Source organism: Hypomesus nipponensis, chromosome 14 (genome assembly GCF_054491055.1).
Source record: "Hypomesus nipponensis isolate SF chromosome 14, ASM5449105v1, whole genome shotgun sequence".
In the NCBI taxonomy this organism is placed as follows: Eukaryota; Metazoa; Chordata; class Actinopteri; order Osmeriformes; family Osmeridae; genus Hypomesus; species Hypomesus nipponensis.
Window position 1 is genome coordinate 5,297,902 of NC_140374.1, and position 17,861 is coordinate 5,315,762.

At 50.2% G+C, this 17,861-nt stretch overlaps 2 protein-coding genes across 3 annotated transcripts; one reads left to right on the forward strand and one right to left on the reverse strand.

Annotated features, from left to right (window-relative positions):
• Positions 1–1,466: 1,466 nt before the first annotated feature.
• Positions 1,467–13,825, reverse strand: cfdp1 (chromatin remodeling protein CFDP1). Of its 2 annotated transcripts, none has more exons than XM_084672392.1 (7): positions 13,302–13,825; positions 12,813–12,939; positions 12,252–12,486; positions 11,952–12,082; positions 11,442–11,573; positions 3,589–3,747; positions 1,467–1,862 (listed from the first exon to the last, which is right to left on the reverse strand). In XM_084672392.1, the coding sequence occupies exons 1-7, from the start codon at positions 13,366–13,368 to the stop codon at positions 1,772–1,774; spliced, it is 942 nt and encodes a 313-aa protein (XP_084528518.1). In that variant the 5' UTR covers positions 13,369–13,825; the 3' UTR covers positions 1,467–1,771. The 2 variants fall into 2 exon arrangements, with proteins under 2 accessions (XP_084528518.1, XP_084528519.1); XM_084672393.1 differs by lacking the exon at positions 13,302–13,825 and adding an exon at positions 13,150–13,283.
• Positions 13,798–17,761, forward strand: tmem170a (transmembrane protein 170A). The gene is made up of 3 exons (XM_084672394.1): positions 13,798–14,333; positions 14,928–15,098; positions 15,199–17,761. The coding sequence occupies exons 1-3, from the start codon at positions 14,192–14,194 to the stop codon at positions 15,327–15,329; spliced, it is 444 nt and encodes a 147-aa protein (XP_084528520.1). The 5' UTR covers positions 13,798–14,191; the 3' UTR covers positions 15,330–17,761.
• Positions 17,762–17,861: the final 100 nt, after the last annotated feature.

Consider the following 17,861-nt stretch of genomic DNA (forward strand, 5'->3'; position numbering starts at 1 on the left):
CTGAATGTTGCGAATATGGTGGGGTTTTCCAAGCTAGGAGTAGCCCACCAAAAGCGACGCAGTCCACCTCATATGAGCGGCCACCGCTCCGAGTCTTCTATATTGCTGTCAACCTACCCTCCTCTCCTCTCTTTCTCTCCTCCACAGCAAATATAACAACACTCCCAGTAGCTTACTCTAACGTATGGGAAACCAGTTCGATGTGTATTTAATAATCTATCAACGACTCGGAAAGAGAATGTTTCGCATTGAGCGCCAGTAAGAATAAAAAATCTTTCCTCTCTAGTCTTGCGGCTGCGCGTGCGGTTGCTGCTAGACCTCTGGTCGCTCTGCCGTTCTAACGGAATCATCAAGTTTGGCTTAAAGGGATGGTCTCCGTTCCTTCGTCCTGAGATGACGAGTGTGTAACATACAGATGTTTTCTTTGACAATCAGTTTGTTTTTGGATCAAACTTGTCGACGGATGCGTTCCACTCACTTCAAAGGGATGAAGTGGTTTTGAAATCGTGATTTCATGACGGTTCCTAAAGATTGCAGTTTAAAGGGGATGTCAGGAATTGGTGTCGGATCGCCTTTATGACTGCCCTCTGCACATACTCCCACAGTCAACAGAATTGACGGAATAGAAAACGGTCAAGTTACTCAGAGCCGGGACTGTGTGGAGTTTGACAGGATGTGTGGGTCGTGATATTGTCCCTCAGGTGCGCAGTGGTAGAGGAGGTGAGAGGGGATTATGGAGGGAGTAGGGAAGTAGAGATTAAATGAGAAGGCGTTATATATATATATGCACCAGGCAGGGGAGAGGTATGAACGGTATTTGTTGCTTCTGAGGGGCTGTGTCAGATTGTTTATAATTATCCTGCCAACCGTTGGGGCTATATCCTACGCACACACACACACACACCCCATACACACGCATACACACACAGGCTCCAGCTTAGTGTGAAGGCTTCAGGACAGATGACAGACAGGTCCAAATGTCTAGGAGTGACACACCTCTGAAGGCAGGCAGGCAGACAGACAGACACACACACAGACAGACAAGCAGACAGTTCCATCAGGTCACTTACACAGAAGATGAAATACTAATATTAACGAGTGTCTGAATATGAAGCAGATCCTCTACAGGGCTCAAGTGTGTGTGTGTGAGGTTTTATGCTATATATAGAGACACAGAGGGGGAGAGAGAGGGAGAGAGAGAGGGAGAGAGACAGAGGGCAGGAGTGCAGAAGCAGTTGAATAAAGATGAGGATGACTAGTCCTCCGAGTCCTTCTGAGCACCCTGAGTGTGTGAATGAGTGAGACCAAGTGTCTGAGAGAGGCTGTGTGTGTCAGCGTGTGTGTGTGTGCGTGTATGTGTGTGTGTGAGATAAGAATAGCAGGTCAGCATCGACTGCTCCATAAATCAACAACAGCTTGTCTCCATTCTTGCACAGATGTGTGCAACAACACACCAAAAAACACAGTAAAGTACAAAAGAGTGAGTTTATTCTGCGTATTCCAGAATCTCCTGTCACTGAAACAGTCAGGGGCCAGCTTGACATCAACAAAATAACAGAAACTCTTTGCTGCAACGTTATAATAACTCACACAAGCAAGGAGGCCTTTCATTAGGAAACCACCACTAAAAATACAGCTCCACAAATCGCCTGCCCAGTCATGAATGAGTGTGTGTGTGTGTGTGTATGTGTGTGAAAGATTGAGTGTGTGAGTATGTGAAAGATTGAGTGAGAGTATAAGTGTGTGAGTGATGCTCCCATCTGTCGACTGGTCATCGTTTCATGTTGCCAAGTCGTACTTTCTTCTCCTGCTCAAACTGGCGTTGGTCCACTCTCTCCAGGAAATTCTTCCTCTCCACGTAGCTGAAGACACACACAGGAATCAGTATCAGTAACATCACACACACACTGAACATAAACACACAGTTACACAAACGGTTCCGCATTCGTTTCCTGTACTGTGGCTGGGTGAGAATATCCACGGCTGGTCCTAGTCTCTTTCTGGCGGGAAAAAAGTGTCTGTTTGTGGACCTGTTTAGTGTGTGTGTGTGTGGGGGGGGGGGGCGTTTGCTAGTTTACTGGCTATGTTTCAGTGACCCCCCCCCACCACCAGGTGTTACAGGCTGCAGCCATACTAGACAGCTATTTACCACCATGTTGCACAACCTTCTGCTTCAGTGTCCCAGTCAAGGTGCAGGTCTCCAGTTCAGGTTAAACACCACATCACCTCTCCCTCCTCCGACGCCACCATCAGTCCTCCCTCCCTCCCCCCTCCCCCCCCCCCTCCCTCCCTCCCTCCCTCCCTCCCTCCCTCCCTCCCTCCCTCCCTCCCTCCCTCCCTCCCTCCCTCCCTCCCTCCCTCCCTCCCTCCCTCCCTCCCTCCCTCCACCCCTCCCTCCCTCCCTCCCTCCCTCCCCCCTCCCCATCTCTCGCTCTACATCCTCCTCCCTCCCTTCCCATCTCCCTCTCTCCCCATTTCTCTGCCGCCTCCTCCCTTCTCCATCTCCCTCCCTCCCTCCTTACCCTTCCACCCTCCCTCAGCCCAGGCCCTCCTCCCCTGTGGGAGCCTACATCCTGGGTAGAGCCTCCGGGCGTGGTCCCTCTCTGGTCTGAGGGCTCTGCGGCTCCATGTGTGGCCCAGCCGACCTCAGCCAACCCCAGCCCGGCTCTCCTCCTCCTCCGACCCAGCCCAGCCCAGCCCAGCCCAGGCCTGGCTGCCTCCTCCAATCTTCCTCACAGTGAAGATGTAGTAGACTCTCCCAGGCCCCAGGGCTACTGCACCAACACTCTCCCATCCCATCCCTCCCTCCTTCCCTCCCACCCACCAATTAGTTAGCCGCATTTCTCCTCGTCTTGGGAAGATAGATACAGGCAGAGGGAGATAGTTAAAAAGAAAGAGGGAGAGAGAAAGAGAAAGAGTGAGTGAGAGAGGATAGAGAGAGGTTAGAGAGACAGAGAGAGAGCGATGTGATGGTAGCTGGGAGGTTCAGTGAGACAGTCCCCCAGATTTCCAGCAGATCCTTGATCTCCAGTCTGTAATCTGGTAGCTATATTCTACTGGGCCCTCACCACACATCCTTTATGTCGAAAAAACATGACCATGGTACACTGGTTCCTGTGTGTGTGTACGTGCGGGTGATATCGCTTTCTGTCAGGAGGCCCTCAGCACTCAGCAATGACGGGGTTAATTAATCAGTCGAACATTACCGGGGTTGCCCCTAGCGACGAGAGATGATGTCACACTAGATTAGAATCTTCTGGGGAGTGTGACCCCCCCCCCCCTTTTCCTCTCCCCCTTATCCTCCTCCTCCCTAAACCTACCAGTTTTTCCATTCCAATTTCTTCTCCATATAAATGGTGCTCCTCCATAGTCTTCCCTCTCCTTCCTCAGAAGCCTGGGTTTATGATCCACTTAAGAGCAATCCCCCATCCTTCATCTCCCCCCTCTCCTCCCTCCTCTACCCCTCTCCTCCTTTTACTCACCCCCACTCCCTCCTTCTCACCCCCCCAACAAATCGGAGTCACACACACACACAGATGAACACACACACACAGATGAACACACAGACACCCGGCCACCCATCCTCACCCCTCCTTTCCCCGGTTGTGTATGGCCAGCTCGTCTCCGATGCCTTCCTCGGTCTTGAACGAGTCCCAGTCCATCTTGGACTTCTCCAGGGTGGACATCTTCTGCTTCTTGGCCCCCAGGCGGTTCAGGATGCTGCCCATGCCCACGGGGCGCTTCGTACTGTGGGGGACAAATAGAGCTGTTACCCTTGGAGACAGATAGAGCTGTTACCCTGGGAGACAGATAGAACGGTTACTCTGGGAGACAGATAGAGCTGTTACCCTGGGAGACAGATAGAGCTGTTACCCTGGGAGACAGATAGAACGGTTACCCTGGGAGACAGATAGAGCTGTTACCCTGGGAGACAGATAGAGCTGTTACCCTGGGAGACAGATAGAGCTGTTACCCTGGGAGACAGATAGAGCTGTTGCCTAGAGGACAGATAGAGCTGTTACCTTGGGAGACAGATAGAGCTGTTACCCTTGGAGACAGATAGAGCTGTTACCCTTGGAGACAGATAGAGCTGTTACCCTTGGAGACAGATAGAGCTGTTACCCTTGGAGACAGATAGAGCTGTTACCCTGGGAGACAGATAGAGCTGTTACCCTTGGAGACAGATAGAGCTGTTACCCTGGGAGACAGATAGAGCTCTTACCCTGGGGGACAGATAGAACCGTTACCCTGGGAAACCGACAAAACCGTTACCCTGGGAAACAGATTGAGCTGTTGCCTAGAGGACAGACAGAGCTGTTGCCATGGAGGACACACAGAGCTGTTCCCTGAGGGACATCAACATAGCCAGGTTAGGTAGGAGTGGAGCGTCAAGCTGGGTAGAGGGTGCGTGTGTGTGTGTGAGTGTGTGTGTGGGTGGGGCCGTCCTGGGGTGGCGGGGTGTGTCGGGGGTCCAAGGACAGCACTTTCACGCTCAGGTGAGTCATGGTGCTGCTCCCCTCAAGAGGAACACTGCAAATGTGTTTCACAATCACCTCCCACTCTTCAGAATGTGTGTTTGGACATGCACACTTTTTTTCCAATTGGGGGAGGGATTGTGTGTGTGTGAAACAGAGGAAGGGTGTGTTTAACGAGGGCGTCTCCTATAACAAGGTTTCTGTGGATCTCCAGGAAAAGGAAGTGACACAGAAACCAAGGTCAGGAAAAGAAGACAAGGAACACACCCTTCTACAGACACACACACACACACATCCTTCTACACCCACACACACACACACATCCTTCTACACACATTTCTACACACGCATGCATGCACAGACACCCGCAAAGACACATGCAGACTTACACCCTTCTACACACACACACACACACACGGCATCTCCTGGAGCAGTCTCATAACGAGCCTGTTTATATTGAGTTCTAGACCATTGAGAATGTGTTACAACAAGCTGCTGCTAATCTAATGTTCCGTAACAAACTGACTATAAAACACACACACACACCAATCCTGCTGTAGCTACCAGACATGACTGACTACTGGGCTGTTTGGAAAGTGTGTGTTTAGATGCCCCTCGGAATAATTTCTGACAATTTTACAATTTTCTCTCTACACAAACACACCCGTTTGTCTCCTGTCCCATTAGCCACAGGCACATACAGTCACACACAGCACTGATAACTATTACACACTCACTCTTGTTCGCACACACACACACACACACATATATATATATATATATATATATAAATAGTGCCAGTACCAATTAAGAGGGCTGTTAAAGCACCAGACTGATGTGTAAAGCCTACCAGCGGGTCTTGGCAGGCAGGCTGCGAGGCGAACAACCTCTGCCCAGGTTAGAGCTCAGCCCTCTGGTCAGGAGATCACCCGCTGCCCAGGCTGCACGGCCTACCCTGGGAACTCCCAGGACTCTCTTCCTCACAGACGCCACCTGGTCCGTATGGACTGTGTGTGTATTGTTAATGCTGGATTGGTTTATTTGCTGGTTCACGTCTCCCATGACGACAGCCATGTATGGCTACACGCAAGCAGGCCGGCTGCTGACACACCATGGAACGGTACACACATACACCAGGGTTTCCCGCAGCACTTTTCAGTTAGGGCGGCCGCCGAAGCAACACACGCCTGCCGCCTTAACTACGTCTCCCCAAAAAATGTATAAAAAAATAGCAGAGAAAAAAAAATAGCTGAAAGACAAAAATAGCGATATCCGCTGTTGTCCTGTTTTCTCCCTTCCATTCCAAACCGTGACCAACGCCAGTCTCCCTTCTCTGCAGAACGCATTAGTCTATTGCACAAACTCCCCCCCCCCCCCCCCGTCTGACAGCAAACCCCACCCTACCGCCTTAAACACATTTTCTGCAGGAAACCCTGCACACACACACACAAAACAATCCAGTAGAGATTCTGTGTGTGGAAGTCGAGATGTAGTTCTACAGCACAGACACAAGCAGATTATGAAGACTCCCTCCTGTCCCATCTTTACTCCACCTCTCCTTTTCTCTCTCTGCATTCAACCCCGTCTCCCCCACCTTCTCTCCATCCAGTCCTGCCCCCCCCCCCCCCCGCCCTCTCCCTTCCTCCTGGCCGGCCGGCCGGCCTGCCTCCCCTCCTCCTCCTCCCTCTCTCTAGTCCAGAAGCAGGACAGTCTCAGGTGACTGAAGTGTTGCCAAGACGACCTCTGCCAAGCCTCCCTGGCTTGTAGGCCAGGATGTCTCTATCCATCAACACTCCTCCCTTTCTCTGCCCTGCATCTCCGTCCATCTCTCCATCTGTCCTCCCTCTGCCCTCATCTTCAAAGCCTGGCCCGGCCCAGCCAACCCAGCCAGGAATGTTCGGCCAGGGGGCGGGTACCCCAGCACCACGGCCACGCCCCCAACCGCCTGATTGACAGCAGGGTGGGAGGAGTATAGTGACGGCACCTGGAGAGAAGCTGAGCCAAACTGATAGGGGGCCTGGGTTTGAATCCCGCTCAGGCCATTTCTCAATTGCCCCCCTCCCCACTATTTGTTATCATGTCGCTATGGATAAAAGCATCTGTTAAATGGATTCAATGTATAGATGTAGGTAACTGGACTGGAGCAAGCCATGGGTCCCAGTGTGCAGCTGCACCAGGGGACCTGGTCTGGTTGTACCAGGCCAAACAACAACCCTTTAATCTGTCCATCTCTCCTCTCTTCCATCTCTCCTCTCTTCCATCTCTCCTCTCTTCCATCTCTCCTCTCTTCCATCTCTCCTCTCTTCCATCTCTCCTCTCTTCCATCTCTCCTCTCTTCCATCTCTCCTCTCTTCCATCTCTCCTTTCCTCCAATCCATCTCTTTTCATGGTCTGTGAAACCACACACAGTTACCACGGAGACGTCCAAACACACCAACTTAACATGAAGAGTAAAACAGTCTGCAAATCCCAGGTGTGTGTGCGTGTGTACTGTACATGTGTGTGTGTTAGAGAGACTATAACCCATCTAAGATGGCTGACCCAGCAAAGCAGCTGGTTGAGTGTTCCTGTGTTTGAGTGTGTAATGAATAGCAATGTGTAAATGAACCATTCTGCTCCATCCTGTATGTGTGAGAGTGTGTGTGTGTGTGTGTGTGTGTGTGTACATACTATGTCACACGTGTGTGTGAGCAGTGGGAAAGTTCTCAGTGTCCCTGGGGAGAGTGAAGGGGCTCCAGATGTCTATCGCTGGCAGGACGCACACGCACGCACGCACACACACACTCATACACAGCTGTTCCCATACAGTCATTGAGTATACGCTCTGTGCTAATGACCAATAGAAAACCATACTGCTCCTAACAGCTATGCCAACACATACACTCTGACACACACACACACACACTAACTTGACTGGATGCCCCAGATATTGAGAAAGACTGTAGGGAAATGTTCTGAATAGGGTGCAAAATGTTCCGGTCGAACTGTACCCCTCCATCTATCTATCTCTCTCTCTCACACACACACACACACACACACACACACACACACACACACACACACACACACACACACACACACACACACACACACACACACACACACACACACACACACACACACACACACACACACTGAATGAAATGAGATACGAGATGCACCTCCTCCATTCAAGATGCCCACAGAGGTTAACATGCATTGCCTACCAAAACCCTTTCACACCCTCTCATGCTCAGGCTTGCATCTGAGCGTAGGAATACACGCAGACCTGGAAGTTTGACCCGTGTGGGTGGGAATGTGTACGTGTGTGTACTTCTGTGTAATAACGCAGCACGGTTATTTTTAGGCTCAAGAGGAGGGCTGTATAATTAGAGCGGCAGAAACAGGCCTCCGGGTTACACACATATGGAAACTATTAGCCTCCACGGACACACTGCCCGAGCCCTCTCCACCTCTCACTCTCTCTCTTCATTCCGTCCTTCCGTCCCTTCCTCTCGTCCTCCTTCGCTGCTCTCTCCATCGGCCTCTCGGTCTGGCTCTTCTTCTCTAAACATCCTCCTCCCTCTCGCCCCCTCCGTCTCTCTCTTTACCTCCCAATCTCTTTGTCGCTCTCTCCCGCCCTCTCTCCCTCCCCCCCTCCCCCTTTGTCTCTCTCTCTCTCCCTTCCTCTCACCCCCCCCCCTCTTCCTTCCTCTTTTTGCTGGCCTCAGCCTCCGTCTCGGCTTCTCTCCATCCCTCCGATGCTGTGCCCTGTTCTCCTCCTCCTCAGAAAGGCGTACTGAGGTCCCATAAATAAAGGAGGAGACAAGCGGGAGAGTGCTGCCCCACATTTCCCCGCTACCCCCCCCCCCCGGGCCCCCCCCCCCCCCCCCCCCCCCCCGGTCCTCCTCAAACTGACACAGAGGAACATGTAAACACGCTCATCCTGCCTGCAGCACGCCACGGCAGAGAGCTGCTCTTTGTCTGGCGTCTACACGCTACACACTGCACACACTGCAAGTTCAAAGGGTTTATGAAGTCTTGGCGAGGAGGCTTACTCACAGGGGCCCTCTAGAGGCGACTGTCGGGTGGTGCACACTCAAAATGAAAAGACAAATATTTGATTGATTAAATGAGTGTCTTATCTCACCCTGTCGGTCTGTGTAAATGTGTGTGTGTGTGTGTACTCTTACTTAACATGTTGTGTTTTGTAGATATATGATATGTTGTGCGTGTTCTCTACGGGGCAGCGCGGTAACACCACGGAGACAGAGAGGAATCAATCCACCAATCAGCAGCAGCTGTGGCCCTCCCTGGTCTATTGATCAATAACACTTAGCCTGGACCAGTCCCCCCGCCACACACGAACCCACACAAGGTTGCTCCAAGTGTGGGTGACTGTCATTTACACCAGAGAGAGAGTGAAAGGGTGTGAAAGGAAAAGAGAGAAAGATAGACAGACAGGGTGAAGGAAAGTAGACAGACAGGTGAATAGAGATAGATAAATAAACAGACCCGTGAGGAGAGAAAGACAGACAGGGTGAAAGAGAGAGATAGACAGACCGGTGAGGAGAGATAGGACAGACAGGGTAAGGGAGGGAGGGGGATTGGAATGAGAGTCTAGCCTTTTCAGTCGGCAGTAATAACAGTCAGCAGGTCCACATTAGGCTACAGAACAAGGGACTCTACTTTAGCCTAGAAGAGCACAACGGATAGGTAGGTGTGTGTGTGTGTTTAAGAGTGGCTTCTGTTCTGTTACTGCCAAGTCAGCTACACTCAGCTGCACAGCAACCTTTGGAGGGGGGTGGGGGGGTAGAGGATGGAGGGGGACTAGACAAAAACAAAAAAGTAGGGACACCAACAAAACCATCGAATGAGAGAGATGGGGAGTGAATGAGGGAGGGGAAATAAAGGGGGGGGGGGGGGGATTTGCAGAAAGAGAACGGTGAACAGGCCAGATTGAGGCAGCGAGGGAGAGAGATGGAAAGAGAGAACAGTGAACAGGCCAGACTGAGGCAGCGAGGGAGAGAGATGGAAAAAGAGAACAGTGAACAGGCCACACTGAGGCAGCGAGGGAGAGAGATGGAAAGAGAGAACAGTGAACAGGCCAGACTGAGGCAGCGAGGGAGAGAGATGGAAAGAGAGAACAGTGAACAGGCCAGACTGAGGCAGCGAGGGAGAGAGATGGAAAGAGAGAACAGTGAACAGGCCACACTGAGGCAGCGAGGGAGAGAGATGGAAAGAGAGAACAGTGAACAGGCCAGACTGAGGCAGCGAGGGAGAGAGATGGAAAGAGAGAACAGTGAACAGGCCAGACTGAGGCAGCGAGGGAGAGAGATGGAAAGAGAGAACAGTGAACAGGCCAGACTGAGGCAGCGAGGGAGAGAGATGGAAAGAGAGAACAGTGAACAGGCCACACTGAGGCAGCGAGGGAGAGAGATGGAAAGAGAGAACAGTGAACAGGCCAGACTGAGGCAGCGAGGGAGAGAGATGGAAAGAGAGAACAGTGAACAGGCCAGACTGAGGCAGCGAGGGAGAGAGATGGAAAGAGAGAACAGTGAACAGGCCAGACTGAGGCAGCGAGGGAGAGAGATGGAAAGAGAGAACAGTGAACAGGCCAGACTGAGGCAGCGAGGGAGAGAGATGGAAAGAGAGAACAGTGAACAGGCCAGACTGAGGCAGCGAGGGAGAGAGATGGAAAGAGAGAACAGTGAACAGGCCAGACTGAGGCAGCGAGGGAGAGAGATGGAAAGAGAGAACAGTGAACAGGCCAGACTGAGGCAGCGAGGGAGAGAGATGGAAAGAGAGAACAGTGAGAGCACGACGGAGGGCCACTAGAGCGGTCTCTGTTTTTAGGCGGGAAATTCCCGACTGAAGATCTCCCCATAACTACCGTGGGCCTCTCTCAGCCTATCAGCACTCACACACACAAATAAACAACAGTATCAGTAGGCAGAGTCCCTCAAATCTGATGGAGGCAAGAAAGTTAATGACCATAATGACTCAGTGTGTATGTGTGTGTGTATGTGTGTGTGTGTGTGTGTGTGTGTGTGTGTAGGAAGATGAGGGAGCACTGCTGATGGCTCCTTCCTGTTGTTGTGGGATATCCCCTCCCCCCATTCTCTGTCTGCCCCTGAGGAAATGTCTCGGGATGCACAGTGCTTCCTGTGAGGGAAAGATGACTTCCTGTCCGGGAACAAGCTTCAGAGAAGGATGCGCTCGTCCTGTCGCCATTTAACACCACGGCAACAGAAGACAAGACAGAAAAGCACACAGAGCTGTCACACACGCACGCCAACACGGGCACACTCACGCCCGACAGCTACAGCACAACCAGGACTACTGAACACAGACACACGCCCGACAGCTACAGCACAACCAGGACTACTGAACACAGACACACGCCCGACAGCTACAGCACAACCAGGACTACTGAACACAGACACACGCCCAACAGCTACAGTACAACCAGGACACTACTGAACACAGACACACACGCCCAACAACTACAGTACAACCAGGACTACTGAACACAGACACACGCCCGACAGCTACAGCACAACCAGGACACTACTGAACACGGCTGAACAACACATGGAACCCTCACGCTGGCAAGCATGGCCCGCACATGACACCAGACCTGGATTCACACACACAAGCATCCCGTTGCGAGTGTGTGTGTGCGTGTTTGTGTGTAGAGGAGAGAGTGGAAAGACAGGATCAAAGTGTCTGTGATGTACGAGTCGTCAGAGAATCAATGAAGACAGACACCACAGGATTACCCTCGTGTCCTACACACAGCCTCTCTCTCTTTCCACACACACACTCTCTATACCCACATACACGCTCTCTACCCACATACACAGTCTATACCCACACACACACATTCTCTGAACACTCGTGTGTGTGTATGCAGGCATACACTACGCATATGAGTGAGTGAGTAAGTGTTTGTGTTTTTTTGAGAGTGTGTGTGTGTGCAGGCACCTAGGTCCAGGAGCTGGGGCTCCAGGCAGTAGTCTGCTGGGGGGGGTGTCTTCCTCTGGGGAGGTCTCACTCTCCTGGGCCTTCAGAAAGCTTCTGGCCTCCTTGGAGTCTGCTGACACCTCTTTAGTCACCCTGGGGAGGGGGGGGGGGAGAGAGAGAGAGAGAGAGAGAGAGAGAGAGAGAGAGAGAGAGAGAGACAGAGACAGAGAGAAAGAGGAGAGGCAGAGAGGAGAGGCAGAGAGGAGAGGCAGAGAGGAGAGGCAGAGAGGAGAGGCAGAGAGGAGAGGCAGAGAGGAGAGGCAGAGAGGAGAGGCAGAGAGGAGTAAGAGGGAACACTGTCAGCTAACGACCGTGTTAGGCCCACTTTTGTCGTTTCCAGTCTGATGCAGTGGAGACCAACACAATGTCAGTGGAGCACTGCTGCCCTCTGATGGCTAGAGACGGTATGTCTGGATGGAGCCGCTGTGTGTGTGTGTGTGTGTGTGTGTGTGTGTGTGTGTGTGTGCCTACCTGACTTCCTCTCCAGCAAAATCAAACACCTTGGTGATGGTGACCTTTGAAGCGACCTCTGGGGCTTTTAGCTCGGGTCGTTTCAGCCCTTCCGAGGTGGCAGGGGGCTGCTTCTCTTCGGAGGGAGAAGCCTTAGGAAAACATGGTGTCCTTTTAACATTACCATTATGAATCTGTACTACAGTATTCCCTGGGAAACCTGAGGTATTGTATTGCTTATCAACACACTTTTCAACATGGTTGGTAGTTTTGAACAACTACTGGCAGCTAGACAGAAGGGCAGGGGATTTCACCTGCTACCTTTAGTGTGTTGGAACTCTGGATTTCTGCAACTGGCGGTTTGGGTTTGGAACCCACGTCACTCAGGAAACTAGCCCAAAGGTCGTCAGCTTTCTTCTGCTGCTTATCCTCATCTGGTTCCTGATTGGCCCAGGCGGCTGGATGTCCCACCCCCTCCTCCTGTGATTTTCCCTCTTCCTCAGCTGGGCCATCCTCCTCTCCCTCCTCTAACTTGAGACCTCCTTTCTTCCTCTTCCTAGCAGGGAGAGGGGAAGAGGAGAAAGGTTGAGGGGAGGAGAGATCCTCATTGGTCACACACATCCGGTCCTTTGCATAAATGACAGATACTAAAGTTGGCTGGATTGTGGGGTTATCTGATGACCAAGCCTGGTCACATCGTCATCAACCATCACATACCTGTGTTGACGGAACAGGAAGTGGGTCTGTCCAGCTCTGGACTGTACTGCAGCACCACCTACCTCACACCCTCATATGTAAGAGCTACCACAGCTAAGGTACTAGGCTAGCCGGCTACTAGCTAGGACAGGGGGAATGCTAGAACAGCCACACGTCACTACCCACCTCACTCCCAGCTCCTTTCCCTTCTTCTTCTTCCCCTTCCTCTTCGTGATGTCATCCGACGCTTCGCCCCCCTCGAGCCCTTCCTCTTTAACGCACTCGTTCATGTCATCCTCGCTCAGGTTATCGTCTGTCAATTAAACATAATACACGCCAAGATGAGGTGGGGGGAGTCTGGGCAGCCAACTATTGACATCCCTGGACCCCCGTTTAATTAAATACCCCAAATAAATATACTGGTAAGGATGTTAGTGTGTTTGTACATAACTTAACAACAAAAAATGCATTGTTCAAGTACACTCTGTGAGGGTTACACAAAATAAAAGACAAATGTTCATACATCATTCAGTAAACCTGATCTGATGATGGGATATGGATAAGGAGGCATATCAGTTCCTGGCTCCACGTGAGTTCATGTACTGCATTAAATTCCCTCCCATCAGTGGGATCCTCTTTGAGAGCTGACTGTGTTGTCCAGGTGCATACTCTTACCTGACGGAACATAGTCCGCGTCTTCATTGGAAGAATAACCGTCAGAATCATAATCTGAATAGCTCATCTTGTTTCTCGAACAATGTAGCTAGCTGCACCTACTTACAAACTGAGAATGTATTTAAGTAGCTAGCTAGCTACCTAACTAGCATCACACAACACGCCGGGTGTTGTTGACGGTACAAGGTTTGTCTTGCTAGCAGTCGCGTGGCAATTATTTCTCAGCAAAGTAGGCACGTCATTTCTACTAAATGAAAATTATTACAATGATATTCTATTGATATGTCCAATGTTGTTAATTTAAGGATACACACACTCGATGTTAATGAAAATGCGTGTGGAATAGTCAGGCAACGAGATGTTTCGTTTGCCTGGTTTGTGACAAAGGGTAGTCCCAGTGGACGGGTTTCACTATTAAATCAATTGAATGGTGGCAGTGGACAAATCATCTCCGCGCATGTCAACGGATCTCTTAATATAAATCGAGCGTACCTAATCTAACCTATTGTATGCGTTCGCTTCCTCCTCCACTATTGGCTACGGCAAGCCCGCAAGTACATACTACAAAACTAGTATGTTAGTTGGTACGAAGAAAACGCATACAATGAAAATGTTATTTAACCCTATACAACAGTATATTTACAGTCATATAATAAAATATGATATGTTGACTTATCTACTAGTATGGTTAATATAAAGGTTTATTTTCACAAATTATTATGGCCCTCTTTGAAATCCTCCGTACGTCGTGACGTCAAACCAAGTTGTGTTGACAGTTAGCTTCAGGCTAGCTAGTTATTCTTGTAGCTAGCATTAGCCCCCCAACAGGCTTGAAAGATCTCACATCCGTGTTCTGATGCGTTCATACGAATATTCGCGGTCTCTCCGTCATGCTCTTGTTATTCCATGAACAAGACATGCAGAACGGATATAGCGAGATAGGTTTTGTTCAGCAAATTCTCAGTTTGAATTTGGTCCCGAGGAAAAATGGCACTAATCGTGGCAACGATACATCTCTCAGCGACTTCTCAGGTGAGCCAGCCAGCTAGCAACGTTAGCTAGCTATGCTTTAGCTAGCCTGTACATATTTGGACTAAGGCTGATGTCTCTAGTATAGTTGATAGCAGGAAACATAGTCCGTGAACTTGGAGCTAACTAACTTCTTCAATTGTCAATATAATAGTTAATGCTTTTCTAATGTGGTGTGTTATATACCTTAAGTTAGCCTGATAGCTAGTCAAGCTAACTGCTAATGCCGGCCAGGTAACGATACATAGGTACCTACTTAACCTTTTAGTAAGCTAACGTGATATAGGGTTAGGTTTGATACCGAAATACATTTTCGGTCTCTATTTAGACCTCGTAAGGTTCACTCTTATTCTTAGACCAACCCTTACTAGTACCAAGTGGTCTTTTAGAGCTAGTACTGGTGACGTGTCTTGTGCAAAAGATTATTTCCCAGATTAGTGTGGGTGTTTGTGTGAGGGAGCTTTGTTTATATAAAAATGTGCTAATCACTCGCAGGCCCGTTGGATTATAGTTGCGGGTTTATCTTTTACATAACACAGAGAAAGTAGTTCGAAACTCTAAGTCTCAGTACAGTGTTGACTGTTCTTCTTCCCCCAGAGATGTGGTATGGGGTGTTTCTGTGGGCGGCCGTGTCCTCCCTGATGTTTCACCTCCCTGCTGCCCTCCTTGCCCTGGCCACTCTCAGGCAGCACAAGATGGCGCGCTTCATACCCATCGCCATCCTCCTCATGGGCATAGTAGGGCCATTGTGTGGTGGCGTTCTTACCAGTGAGTTGACACACTCACACAGACACATGACAGGGTCGCTTTCTCTGCACCGTCCACGCTAACCCGTTTCCCTGCGTGTCTACCCTTTCTCTGTGTGTAGGTGCAGCCATCGCTGGGGTGTATAAGGTGGCAGGGAAGAGGATGATCTCGCTGGAGGCCCTGGTGTTTGGGGTGGGACAGTCCTTCTTGGTTCTCATCATCTCCTTCCTTAGGATACTGGCCACCCTCTAGCACTGGGCCCCCCTGGGATCGAGTCCCAGTCCCTGACCACACTCCAGCACAGGGGCGACATGTCTGTCCTGGCTACAGGCTACACTCCAAGCACTCGGACCCCAGGCCTTCCCTGGGCCAGTCCCTCTCTCCGGGGGGGACCAAGACACCCAGCTCTGGACCAGGACACCTCCACCCTATGAGGGATGACGACGGCACGGGTGGCGTTTGGTCTCACAACCAGAACCACCATCCAAGTCCTCTGTCCTCAGGTCCCCCCTACTGTAGGACATCGGGATTGGGGGTTGCCTGCTCTGTGTTCCCTGCTCCCTGGAGGATTAGGACTGAATATGCAAGATTCTTCCCTTCAAACAGAGGCCTTGTTTTCTACAGCTGGACCAGACCCCACTCGGCCCCCTCACTCTGTCCCCTCACACGGTTCCTCTCTGAAGGGGTGTATTTCAGGACAGGCCAGGGCTCTTCGTTCTAGCTGTCCTCTACCACAACCTCTCTGTTTCTCTTTGGCTCTGTGTTTACGCAGAGTAAACTGTTTTTTTTTGTTTTTTTTTTGCACCCTGGACTGGCCTTGTTTGTGTGCGTGCGAGAGATTGTCTTATATATGTAATCTGTGTGTATATATATATATATATATATATGTGTGTGTGTGTGTGTTTGTGAACATTCCAACCTATAGGTGAGCAGTAAGCTTGGTTCATAGCCTTCATGTGCGGTTAGAAAAAGTCCACTTTTAACAGCCAGCTAGTCTGAACATGCAAGCGTTCCCTGCATTCTGCAGCACCCTGGTCCAAGCGACGGGGTTTTGACTGTAGAGTGATCCAATCCCCCTGAGACACCCTGAAGTCACGCTCACACCGCACTCGACGATATCTACATGTATGATCATCCCTGCCAGGTTCTCCCACCCTGAAGCTTGTCTATGTCACATTCCTCCCCTGGGTGGGCGAAGGGAGAGAGGCTGTGCAGACATGAGCCCATTCCTGCTTCTCCGACGCGGGGGGGAGGAGAAACAGCCCTCTCGGTCTCCCTGCATACTACTGAACAAGCCCTCGACGACAGAGATCAGTCCTCAGACGGGATTGGATTAGTCAATTTCCCCGCTACATATTTTTCAGTCGTGTTATTTATGCTCTGAATGGTGGCGAACACTGTGAACGAGCGAGGTCTTTAGCTGTGGCGGTGTGTTGGCTCCACTCGGCCACGCCGTCTAACTGGTCTACAGACGTGGAGGGGCCGGTGATTTAGTATGACAGTGGGTTTTGTAGATCAGTCAGGCACAGCAGCTCACGCCTCCTGTGTTGTGGTGACTTGCAAACAAGGCCTTCGTCTCTGGGAGGGAACTCCAAACCATAAACGTTCCAGTCTGCTACTGGCTTGCTGGTAATCTGACAGAACCTTAACAGGATTCCTTAATGTTGATTTCAAGTCTCTTATGTTTTGTTGTTATTTAGTTTTTAATTCCTAAGATGTTTTCTTTTGCCTTTGTGGTGTCCTGGGTGTATAATAGGCATTGTAAAGGGGAATAGTGAATCATAGTATATATATATATATATAGAGAGAGAGAGAGAGAAAGATATACTGTTGTATTGATGACTCGACTGCAGCAGAGACAGGCAACCATGAATGTGATTTAGACTTTCTCTTGATCTTCTGAGGAATGTCTCTCCTGAACCAAAGAGAACCCCGCTAACATAATCCCTGTGGCCCAGCCCCCCTAGCTTATCCCCTAGTTCAGACACCTAGCCCAGGCCAACTCTCCGGTCCTAAACCCCAGTGCACCAGTCAGGCTGGCTGGGACATTGGGAGGGTGTTACAGCAGCAAGTGTAAGATCCAACCCCAATGCCTCACTTAGCTAAACAAACCATAGCAGAGATCAAGCTGAAAAAACCTTATTCCACTTAGATGTAGATCATCGCCACTGTACCTGCGTCTAGCCAGGACTACAGACATCACATATCTACCAGAAGATCTCGATTTATATTCCAGCATTGCTGTACACTGTCTTCAAGTGGGTGTCACTGGTATTGCTCACTCCGTCTCCATCCATTGTACACACAGGCAGATGGTAACCGACACTGTTGATGTAGTTGAACTCAATATTTATTGTCCGTTCTGTAGAAAGCCTTGCTCTTCACATTGGCCCTGTGTTCACTGGGCCCGCTGTATCCTGAACTAACCTGGGCCTTGGACCTGCTATATTCAGAGAATGTTTTATTTTTCTAAGCTTCCGTAACTCTTCTTATCGTAAGCATGACTGACTGCACACTACTGTTCTGTTTGTTAGGTGATTGTTCCTGGGTCTGATTGTTTGTGATGTTTCTTTACCATGGGACGTGATTGGATCCATAGAATCTGCTTTGGGTTTTACTACAGTCAATTTAAGTGCCAATTGTTAATATTTTAATGTAATAAAAACTGTTTTACAAGATGGGAACTCCCGAGTTGTGTTGATGGATCTTTTGTACACCTGTTGCGCCGTCTGTCCTTCTGTCCTCTCATTCTCAGAGAAAACCCAGGATCTGTTTCTAATATCT